This window comes from Chlorocebus sabaeus, chromosome 29 (genome assembly GCF_047675955.1).
Source record: "Chlorocebus sabaeus isolate Y175 chromosome 29, mChlSab1.0.hap1, whole genome shotgun sequence".
In the NCBI taxonomy this organism is placed as follows: Eukaryota; Metazoa; Chordata; class Mammalia; order Primates; family Cercopithecidae; genus Chlorocebus; species Chlorocebus sabaeus.
Genome location: NC_132932.1, coordinates 981,630 through 992,535, shown reverse-complemented (window position 1 = coordinate 992,535; position 10,906 = coordinate 981,630). Strand labels below are relative to the sequence as shown.

Below are 10,906 nucleotides of genomic sequence, written 5' to 3'. Positions count from 1 at the left end.
CTCTTAAAAATACAAAAATTAGCTGGGCTTGGTGGCCCAGCTACTCAGGAGGCTGAGGCAGGAGAATAGCTTGAACCTGGGAGTTGGAGGTTGTCGTGAGCTGAGATTGTGCCACTGCACTCCAGCCTAGCGACAGAACAAGACTGTGTCCCCCCGCCAAAAAAAAAATCACAGGTTGAAAGGATTATGAAATTTGAGATGTTTACATAAACAGGTTTTATGTAAGGTAGTTGTAACTCCTTTACCTAAATGTCTTATGAAAATGGTTATTGTCTGGGAGGTGGAGGTTGCAGTGAGCCAAGATGGTGCCATTGCACTCCAGCCCAGGCAACGAACTAAACTCCACCTAAAAAAAAAAAAGAAAAGAGAAAATGGGTATTGTATCTAATTGGGGTGTGTTTTCCCTATCTAGTGCCATAAAACTGAAGGCATGTAAATCTGCTCTTTCAGAAATGTTAATTGTACACGCCAAATGGGAACTAGTAAGATTGCCTGAGCCCACAAAGTGTAGGGTAGAAGCTGGAGTGCTAGTCGAACAAATCCACCACTTTATAGCCCTTTGTGGAGCATTTATTCGTGCTGATGGCAAAAGATTGTGGGCACTTCCCAATGACAATGACTGGGCTAGAGAATTTCTGCTTGAGAGGCATTTACTGCCTTGCTATGGAATGTTAACTGAAGCTACCCTATGCCAATGGAAATAATGGTGCCCTAAGGAGTTCCATGACAAAATAAAAATGGTTTACATAAGATCTTGCTACCTGGGGATACAAGGAGGAGACACTCATGAGCAGGAAGCCTCTTTTTTTTTTTTTTTTCCACCTAGGACTGATTCTAACTATGTGAGGAGCTGCTAGATTCTACAGTACCTGGTAGATAACTCTCATTAGCTGTTTGACTTGTGAATGGCAGTTCCAAGGTGAACAAACATCCTGTTTGAAAGCTGCTGTTATGGTTAAAGAAGAGTCAAACAAATCTTTTTCTTTTGAGTTATTTATAGTTTAAAGCAACTGAGTGAAGTATGTGTTTGTAAGCAAATTTTCCTTTCTATCTATCTGAGTTCTCCAAAATTTGGATTGTGAGTTTATGACAACATAGTCGTTTGCATCAGCTTAGTAAGAGTCTTTTAGAACAGAGCAATCAGAGACACTGGTTATTTTGCCAAGGCTTTGACTAGAATAACATATTTGTAGGTAAATTTCCAGCAAAGTCAACCTAATAGGAGCCTATATGGCCAAACAATTCTTGCTGCACTTTATATGAATAATCAGGCAGATTATAATAAGCCTAAAACTTATTTTGTACACAAATTTCAGCCCTGACTTTTGTTTTTGAGCACAGATTGAACAATGAATTATTTCTTGGCTACAATAATCCTCTAAAGAGTACCAGATTATAATTTTTCTTCCTATTTTTAGTTGGTACTCTAATAGAATAGCTCCCTTTTTCTGTTCTGACACACAAATATTCTTTTGATTGTCAAAATATTTATGTTATTTATCTCTCCTTGTTCTATTTCCTAGGAAACCAAAATCATGGTACTCTGAAGACCAGAGATGTGAATCTCCCTCATTTGGCATCCCACTGGGCTGGATCTGTTATTCACTGAAAATGCCCTGCTGCTAAGACTATATAAGCACCCTCTCTCTAAGCCCAGGGACTGTTGTGGACGAGGTGGATGCGTGAGATGGTTAAGGGTTGGTTTTAAGGGATAGAATTAGGTTAAGGTCAGGCCCTCCAAATCAAGGATGGGTACAAAAACATGTAAACAGATGGCAAAATAAAGTACTTTGTCTTCTGAAGCTATTCTGTGTCACCTTTGCATCCATCCCAACCAAGAAGAATTTCCTGGCCGGGCGCGTGGCTCACGCCTGTAATCCCAGCACTTTGGGAGGCCAAGCTGGGCGGATCACCTGAGGTCAGGAGTTCAAGACCAGTCTGGCCAACATGGTGAAACCCTGTCTCTACTAAAAACACAAAAATTAGCTGGGCGTTGTGGCACACACCTGTAATCCCAGCTACTCAGGAGGCTGAGACAGGAGAATTGCTTGAACACAGGAGGCAGAGATTGTAGTGAGCCAAGATTGCACTGCTGCACTCCCTCCTGGGAAAAAGAGTGAGACTCCGTCTCAAAAAAAAAGAAAAAAATGTCCTACTTCCTGTAGAATTAAAATAATTACTGATAAGATAAAGATACCTTGCGACTTACCCAGCCTTCTGGGTATAATACTCCCAGTGATAAGTTGTGCTGATAGAGATATATAAAATCGTTTTTTGAACAATACTTATGTTTTATATAGCTAATTGCTATAAGTCCGTAACTAAAACCAAGATTACAGTAGCTGAATGCATAGAAGTTTAAAAATAAGTCAGTTTTGTAACCTTTCCTTTGGCTTTTTGTTTGTTCACTTTCTACTTAAAAGAAAAAACAATTTTAAGGGGTGAATGCCTGTCCATGTCCATTCTTATCTAGCCTAGAGCAATTAATTGGCTGTAAGTCTTGTTGAGTGTTAAGTCCCTCGGTCACAGGGACTCCCACTGAGGGACAAGATGGACCTGGGGTAGGCAGCCATGTCACCCAGACAATGCTATGGAACAAAATCAAAATTGGTGGCCATTGATGTTATCTCTGGCAAATCTTGGCCAGAAGGGGGAGAATGTAAACTAAAAATAAAACTCAAAGGTCTCGCCACTCACACTGCAACCATCTGAATGGACACAACCCCTCGGCCAGAGCACTCTAAAATTTAACCTGAAAGGCTGGTGCAGGTCATGATGGGAAGTGGAGGTCCAACATGCCTCATTATATCCCTCCAGTATTAACATCAACATAAACCTAAGTCTGATAAGAAACATTTACAATCTATTTTCTCTGAAGCCTTCATCTTCATGATAAAACGTAGGTCTCCAAAACTCCTTAGCTTAACCCAAACATTCCTTTCTACCGATAATTACTCTTTCAACCAATTGCCAATCAGAATATGTTTAAATCTAACTATGGCCTGGAAGTCCTGGCCCTGCCTTTGAGTTGTCCCACTCTTCCAGATCCAACCATTGTAAATCCTACACGTACTGACTGATGTATTATGTCTCCCTAAAATGTATAAAGCAAGCTGTACTTCGACCACTTTGGGCACGTCCTCAGGACCTCCTGAGGCTGTATCATGGGTGCATCCTTAACCTTGGCAAAATAAACTTTCTAAATTGATTGAAACTTGTCTCAGATAATTTTTGGTTTACAGTTTACACCTAGTGGGGGTAGTTTAAGAGACACTTAGGATACATTATCTTGCTTAATCCTCATAGCAACTCTTAAAGGAAGTTGGAAGCTAAGAGATTTGCCCAAAGTGGTAAAGCCAAACCAGGTTTGGTTTAATAGGCAGGCCCTGGCACTGAGGTAGAAGTCTCAGTTTTCTGCTGCCACCTTCCAGAGAGCCAAGAGAACCCACTTTTGCCTTTTAAGGAAAGTGCCCAAAAGTTAGACGAGTTGGGAAGGTGACTACAGTATGCATCCATGAAGAGCTCTCTGGGATCTAATCATGTCTTAGCTTTGTCACTCATTAGCTTTGTAACCTTGGGCAAGTTACTGAGTCTTTCTGACCATAAGTTTTCTCATCTGCTTAAGAGAGTAATAACGCTGTATTGAGCTTCTATTTTTTTTTTCTGAGTAACACCCAGTCCCAGTTCTGCTTTTGCTTTCCCTATTCCCAGTTGGGAGAAATGGGGTGTAGGAGGCATGTTACTCTGTCTAGCCAGTGACATGCTCTCTGGAAATGAATCTTCAGTGGGATAACCCGAAGATTACATTCCAATGGAGCTCATTCATCTAGAAGCCCTGACAAAAATGTCGCTGGTTTCTGCTCCTCAGACAAGGAGTCTTCTCCGCTCCTGACTAGTTCTTTTATGACTAGTTTTTTTTTTATGACTAGTTCTGCTTCTCCTTCATTCTGTGAGCTCCCACCACAACCTGCCCCACCAAATCTAATAATTCCTTTTTGTTTAAGTTAATTAGAGCCAGTTTTTATTGCTTGCGACAACAACAACAACAACAACAACAACAACAAACACATTGATCCAAACACCTACCTTGCAATGTTGTAAAAATTAAATGATACGAAGTGTGTCAAATGCTTAGTCCCGTTCTGGCAACAGTGCAAGCAGTCAGTAAGTGGTGACAGTTGTCTGTAAGTCATCACTCGGGGCAGGACACAGGGAAGGAGAGGAGAGATTGTTATTGGTGTGCATTACACTGAGAAAAACCTTCCCCCAAGACGTAGAAGGACAAACAGAAGTCCAGGCCATGATATGCTCATTTATTCCAAATGTCTTTATTGAAACAGAATGATAGAGCAAGAAATAATGAGGTCTGGGAGGATGTCTTTGGGTGCAGGATGGAGCCCAGACCCAGTGGTTACAGTGTGGAGCTCTCTCCCTGTCCCCTGACTCTGGCCAAGGAAGTGAACGCAAAGCAGCAGGGAGGAGGCAGGGAGGGCACGGCCCTCTGAGCTCTCCGCGATGGCTGGCGTAAGGTACCTCTGAGCCTTCTGGGCAGCCCTGCCTTCCCTACTCAGTCTTCCCGATCTTCTTGCCACATTTCTGTGTGGGCCAGCCTCCCGCCAGGGTACTCAGAGGCCGCTCAGAGGGCAGGGTTAGGGGTGGCAAGCAGCGGGACGTGGTCACAGCGGGTAGGGGGTGGCTGCCGCAGCAGGGAAGGCCGGCGACACAGCTCCCCGTCCCGGAGCACCTCCGGCAGGAGCTTGCGCTTGGTTTCCGGCAGCAGCATAATGCTGAGAATGCAGAGGAGGGCGCAGGCCGCCAGCACCACGTGCTGCAGGAAGGCTCCATGGCCCATATGGAGGCGCTGGGCTGGGCCGCTCAGCCCCCCAAGCGCCCCTAGAGCCATGATCAGGCCCAGGCCGCGACCCCTGGGGAGGAAGGAGGAGGAGCTCAGCCCACAGCTGTGGCCTTGCCCTGCCCTTCTCCCACAGCCCCCCCTCCTCCAGCCCACAAGCCCCGTCCTCAGGAGTGGGTTGGGGGAGGGGGAGGCCGAGGGTCCTGGCTCTGCCCCTGGGGGCACCCCTGCTCTCACCGGACAGTGGTGGGGATGACCTCAGCAGCAAGGAGGGTGCTGAGGATGGCGGCAGCTTGGGAGGAGAAGAGCCCAAGGACGGAGAACGTGGTGATGGCAGCCTCGTTCAGATCTGCAGACGCAAGAGGGATGATATAAATGGAGGTGGGGAGGTCAAGGCTCTCCTAGTCCTGGGTGTCATCCCCTTGGCTCTCTGTTCCCATGGCTCTAGCTGGGCAGGCTCTGGGCATTCAGTAACTGACTGGGAGAGCAGATGGGGCTGTGCGGCCTGGTGGAGGCATGTGGAAGAGCTGGACAGGGTCTGGGGCTTGTCTTGGGAGGCTTGTGCCAGAAGAAATGGCTGAGCCTGTCTGAAGCACCTCTGTTGGGGATCCCTTGTTGAGCCCACACTGTGGGAAAGGTAGGATGCTCACAATCCCACAGGCCCAGCAGGACCAGGGAAGCAATGCCGGTAAGGGTCATGGAGAGAAGAAGGATGCCCCGGCGGCCAAATCGGTCCACGGTGACCCCCAGGAAGACACAGGCCAGGGCTGCGGTGCCGCTGGCCAGCAGAGAGCACAGGTAGAAGTCCGATGGGCTTCCTCCTCCTCCCACAGGCTGGTAGCAGTGGCGAATGGCATGGGCAATGAAGCTGTGAGAAGGAGTGGGGAAGCAAAGAACAGAGTCTGAATCCCCTCGTGCAGCCTCCCACAGTGCTGATGGTCCTCTGCAGGGGTCCTTGGGCCTTCCCACCCGGCCAGCCCCCATTCCAGCTACTGGCCTGGCCCTCAGCCCAGACACCCAGGCTCACTTGGTGAAGCCCAGGATAAGCAGATTTTTCCAGATGTTGCGGTAGTTGAGGAGGGAAGCGAAGGAAAAGGAGGATGTTGCAGGGAGAGGGCAGGTATTCTCCAGGTCTTTGGGAGAGAGAGAGGAGCTGTCAGAAGAAAACCCTGAGAACCCAGGATCCTCCCACATGGGTGGTGGGGACCCTGGGAGAAGGTGGCACAGCTACAACTATGCAGAGGGCACCATCATGTGTGCAAGTGAAGCAACACTCACAGGGACCCCTATCTCTTACCCTGCAGGGCCTCCTGGGCCTCCTCCCCCAGCATCTGCCCATGGGGCCGGTTTCGTTCAGCCAGGATCCTCAGCACAGATTGAGCCTCCTCGATCTGCCGCTTCACTATCAGCCACCGTGCGGACTCCAGGAACAAACCAGGCCAGCTGGGGGCAAGGTGGAAGGGGTATACTGTGAGGTCTCCCTTCTCTTGATCTAGGGGTGGGAAACGTGCACCTCTGAGGGACTGGGGCTGGGGTAGGCCTGGACCAGGGGTGGTTGGAGAAGAGGAGGGGTCTCCGGGCTAGGGCTAGTTTGGAGGCAGAGATGGGAATTGCCAGATGACAAGTGAAGGGCAATACTGACCCATAAAACAGGAAGAGGATGCAGGGAGCGGTGATCATTCGCTGTAGGAATCGCCAATCCTTAGAGACAAGGGCCAGGCCCAGGAACAGGAAGTGCCCTCCCACCCCCACCAACTCCCCTGCCAGGGCCACCCGAAGCCTCTGGGTTGGGTCGCACAGCTCCAGGCCTGGAGATACAGCAGGGTTGGAGAGAGGAGAGGGAGGCCAGAGAGGAAGAAGACATAAGAGAGAAGAGGAGAGAGGGAGGGAGGAGGACAGAGAGTGAGGTCAGACCCAGAGTGGAGGCTGCAGCCATTGCCTCCCTTGCTAACCTCTGGGTGGCAAGGATTGGGGAGATTGTTCAGCCCTCTCTCCTCTCCTGCTCAAACCTAGGAGGGCTCTAGGGCCAGAGTCCCTGGTGAGTGTTCAGCATTTCCAGTTTATAGGCCCTTTCCCATCAGGCCTCTTATTTGACCTTCACATCAACCCTTGTCCAAGGTCGCACAGCTAGGGACAATCCTTGTCCCTGGACTTACTACTGTCAGGGGAATAGCACCTTATCCCCTGGCAGCAGTAAGTCCAGGGCAAAGACTTTAAAGATTGTGGGGACAGGGAGATAGGTGCAGAGAGAAGCAAGAGCCTTGGATTCTTCAAGGGCCTGGGCAGAAAGATAGCTGAAATTCTAGGCAGCTGAAATGTGGCCTAAGGGGCAGTGGGGATGGCCTGGGGATGCAGGCAGGTAGGCATGAGACCCAAGGGAGGGAATTCTGGGAGGGTGCCACTTACGCATCAGGTAGACACCCAGGTCAACACCGGCAAGCAGAAAACCCAGGAGGAATCGGAGGGCCATGACGCCTGTGGAGGAGCCTGCAGCAGCCCCTCCTACTCCACAGGGTCCCACCAGCCCCAAGGTCAGCAACACAATCCCACGACGGCCAAACCTAGAAAGTGGGAAGGGCTTCTGGTCACCCAGACTCTCTGGTGGTGGGGAAGTTGCTGGGAAAGACCCGGCTGCACACTTTAGAGCTAGAGGTATGAGAATGAAGTTCTGGGAGCAAGAGTTGGAAAGAGGCTTGAGAAGATGGGAAGGGATGGGGACCATGGGTGGGTGATGCCTGGCTACTGGGCACTGGGGTGTGGTTGTGATTCTGTAAGAGGTGGGAACATTGACTCTTGGGCTATTGGTCAGAGATTAGGGCACTTGTCAATGGATGTGAGATCATTCATCAGAGGGGATGGGTAATTGCTTAGGGGATTTGGGACCATTCATCCTTAGGAATAGAGCTAATGGTCCGTGGGCATGGAGCTTGTCTTGCTTAGACTGTTCAGAGGAGATGTGAGAGGGGGGTTCATTGATATACGGAGTTGGAACTATTAACCTGTGGAGGGGAGGCCATTGGCCACTTGTGCATGGGGATACTACTGGTCAGTGAAGGTAAAGTTAATGACATTAGGGGACGGAGTAATTGATTTTTGGAGATGAGACCATTGTTCCATGGAGGTGGTACATTGATCTATTAATACATTAAGAACGGTCAGGCTGAGCGCAGTGGCTCACGCCTGCAATCCTAGCACTTTGAGAGGCCGAGGTGGGCAGATCATGAGGTCAGGAGTTCAAGACCAGCCTGACAAATATGGTAAAACCCCGTCTCTTCTAAAAATACAAAAATTAGCCAGGTGTGGGGGTGTGTGCCTGTAGTCCCAGCTACTTGGTAGGCTGAGGCAGGAGAATCGCTTGAACCCGGGAGGCAGAGGTTGCAGTGAACTGAGATTGTGCCACTGCACTCCAGCCTGGGCAACAGAGCGAGACTCTGTCTCAAAAAGAAAAAAAAAAGAAAAGAAAAAAAAAGAAAGAAAAAAGAAAGGTCAGTGGGGACATGGACATGGGTCTATTAATCCACGGGGCAGGACTATTGATCAATGGGATGAATCTATTAATCCATGGGAATAGTGCATAAGGATAAGGTCACAGACCAGGGGAGATGAGATGATTGGTAAGTGATGATAGTCACTGACTATGAGTTAGTGAAAACATGGTTACTGATCCTTGGAGGCTGGGCTATTGATCTTTGGGGATAAGACCACTGATCTATGGAGATGAAGATAGGGAGCCTCTGGTCATTGGAAAGGGGGCACCAATCCCTGGGAGTTAGGCTATTGATCTAATGAGGTGGAGTATTTTTCCATGAGGATGGGCTTATTGGTTAATGTGCTGAAGGCTACGGATTTTAAGAGACCAAATTATTGATCTTTGGGGATGAAACCATTGTTCCATAGGAATGAGCTACTGGTCTGTGGCAATGAGGCCACTGATGCATAGGCATGGGCTACTGACCTGTGGGTTTAGGACCATTGGCCCACAGAGGTGTGTGACTGTTGGGCAGTGAGGATGGGTATTGATTTTAAGGAACTGGACTACTGAATGTTGGGATGGCTTTGATCCATAGAACTTGAGCTATTAATCCACTTGGATGGAACTGTGGATCAATGGGGCTCAGTCTAATCATCCAGGAGGAAGTTTAGTGCAGTGAGAGCATCTGGTCAGTGGTGATGGTGACCAGAATCAGAGATGAGATTTTTTGATCTGTGGGAAGAGTTACTGGTTGCTGGGATTGGGCTGTTGATCTCTGGAGGTGAAGCTATTGACTCATGGAAATGGGGATTTTGGTGAGAGGATCTCAAAGACCTGAGGATCCATGAGGGTGTGACTTTTAATCTATGGGCTATTCACCTACAGAGGGTGGGGTCATTTGGTGGCAGGCATGGGACTGTGGATTATTGGGTCTGAGGATATTTTCTTGGGAGATAGTTACTGACTTGTAGGGGAGGGGCCACTGGTCAGAAATGAGGTAATTTGTTTGTGAAGTTGAACTATTGGTCAGTGGGAATGGAGCTGTTGGTGTTTAGGAATTAACATTGATCTTCAGGAATGAGGTCACTGAGATGGAGCTAACAGTCCATGTGGGCTGTTAGTGGGAATGACACTTTTCTCTTTGGAGATGAGGCCATTGATTAATGGATGGGGGGCCACTAATTAGTGGGAATGGAACTAATAGTCCATGGAGGTCGAGTCATTCCCTTGCATGGAAGAGGTAGGGAAGGTGTATTTCTTGATGGGGAGTGAAGTGGAGACATGGGTAGACCATTGAATAGAAGTCCAGAGAAGACTGCAGGGTCCAGCGAGTCGTCTTCGACCTCTTGTAAGCGCCCGCTGCTTGGGCTAGCTTCCCTAGCACCCCCTCCTTTCTACCAGCCCTGCCCCCACGACACCCCTCACCTGTCTGCGGGGTAACCCAGGAACAGGTAGCCGGAGGCAAAGCCCAAGATGAAGAGGATCTGCTCCAGGATCACCTGCCAGCCCAGGTCACACACCAGATCCCACTGGGGACGTGAGAAGGGTGCAGGGGGCGTGAGGCCCCGCCCTCGCCGCTCTCTGCCCGCCCCCAGACCCGCGGCCCGCCTGGCCGCCTCACCTGGCCGATGGCATTGGTGGTGAGCACGGGAAGGCCATTATAGTCCCAATCCTTGAGGCAATGGTTGAAGTCCGGCGGGGCGAAGCCGCTGCACGAGGGGTCGGTACTGGTGGCGACACGGCTGGCAGCGCTGGCTGCTAGGGCCGCGCTGGCGACGCTGACGCCGCTGGCATTGGGGGGCTGCTCCCAGCCAGAGGCATTCGGGGGGAAGGCCCCGTAGTGGCAATGCAGCGGGGGCGCCAGCGTGAAGATGGGGTCCGAGGCCATGCCCAGAGCCACGAAGAGCACGGGCAGGCAGCAGAGGCCGAGCTGCAGCTGCTGGCCGCCGCCCAGCGCTCCCACCTGGGCGAGCAGCGCCTCAAAGCTGAGGGGGCCTGGGGGCACGGCCAGCGACAGGCTGCTGCCCAGTCCGCCGCCGCCCGCGTCTCCCTCCCCCTCCCGCTCGCGCTCCCGCTCACCCTGCAGCTGCTCCGTGGGCACCGCATCCCCGAGGGTTCCGACCTGCTGTGGGGGGCAGGGGGTGGCAGGAGAAGGGTGAAGCGGAGGAAACCGCAGAGCAAGGGCAGGGGCAGGCGGGAGCGAGGGCTAGGAAGGCAGGCAGGGGCGGGGGATGCGCAGGAGGAAAACGAAGGGCGCTCCGCGGGGGCGGGGGTGCGGGGAGAGGATGGCGTCGCCACCTGGGGCTCGGGCACTCACTCCGTTGGAGGTGGGGGTGATCTCTACAGTGCTGTCGATTTTGCCGCCGCCCCCGCCATTGGGCTCGGGGGTCCCGGTGGCCACCCGGGGAGCCAGCTTGCTGACCGCAGGGGCCCTGCCAGCCCGCGCCGAAAGGATGCGCTGCCCTCTGGCCCAGTTGCGCGCCGACTGCCCGGACCCAGAGAGCCCGAAGAGATCCCGCTCCGCAGCTCTGCAGCCGCGGGCGCCTCCTTGGTCTCTGCGATCTCTGCGCTGCTTTCCCCTC

General features: G+C 51.1%; 1 protein-coding gene across 4 annotated transcripts; it reads right to left on the bottom strand.

Moving 5' to 3' along the window:
- Positions 1 to 4,304: 4,304 nt before the first annotated feature.
- On the bottom strand, positions 4,305 to 10,906 carry SLC22A17 (solute carrier family 22 member 17). 4 transcript variants are annotated; one of them, XM_007990857.3, is made up of 10 exons: positions 10,642 to 10,906; positions 9,946 to 10,449; positions 9,750 to 9,853; positions 7,259 to 7,413; positions 6,495 to 6,660; positions 6,150 to 6,295; positions 5,880 to 5,985; positions 5,449 to 5,720; positions 5,090 to 5,201; positions 4,305 to 4,925 (listed from the first exon to the last, which is right to left on the bottom strand). In XM_007990857.3, exons 2-10 carry the CDS (start codon positions 10,210 to 10,212, stop codon positions 4,637 to 4,639), a joined length of 1,617 nt encoding a protein of 538 aa, XP_007989048.1. In that variant the 5' UTR covers positions 10,213 to 10,449; positions 10,642 to 10,906; the 3' UTR covers positions 4,305 to 4,636. The 4 variants fall into 4 exon arrangements, with proteins under 4 accessions (XP_007989048.1, XP_007989049.1, XP_007989046.1 ...); XM_007990858.3 differs by having other exon boundaries at positions 9,946 to 10,446; positions 10,642 to 10,905; XM_007990855.3 differs by having other exon boundaries at positions 5,503 to 5,720; positions 10,642 to 10,902.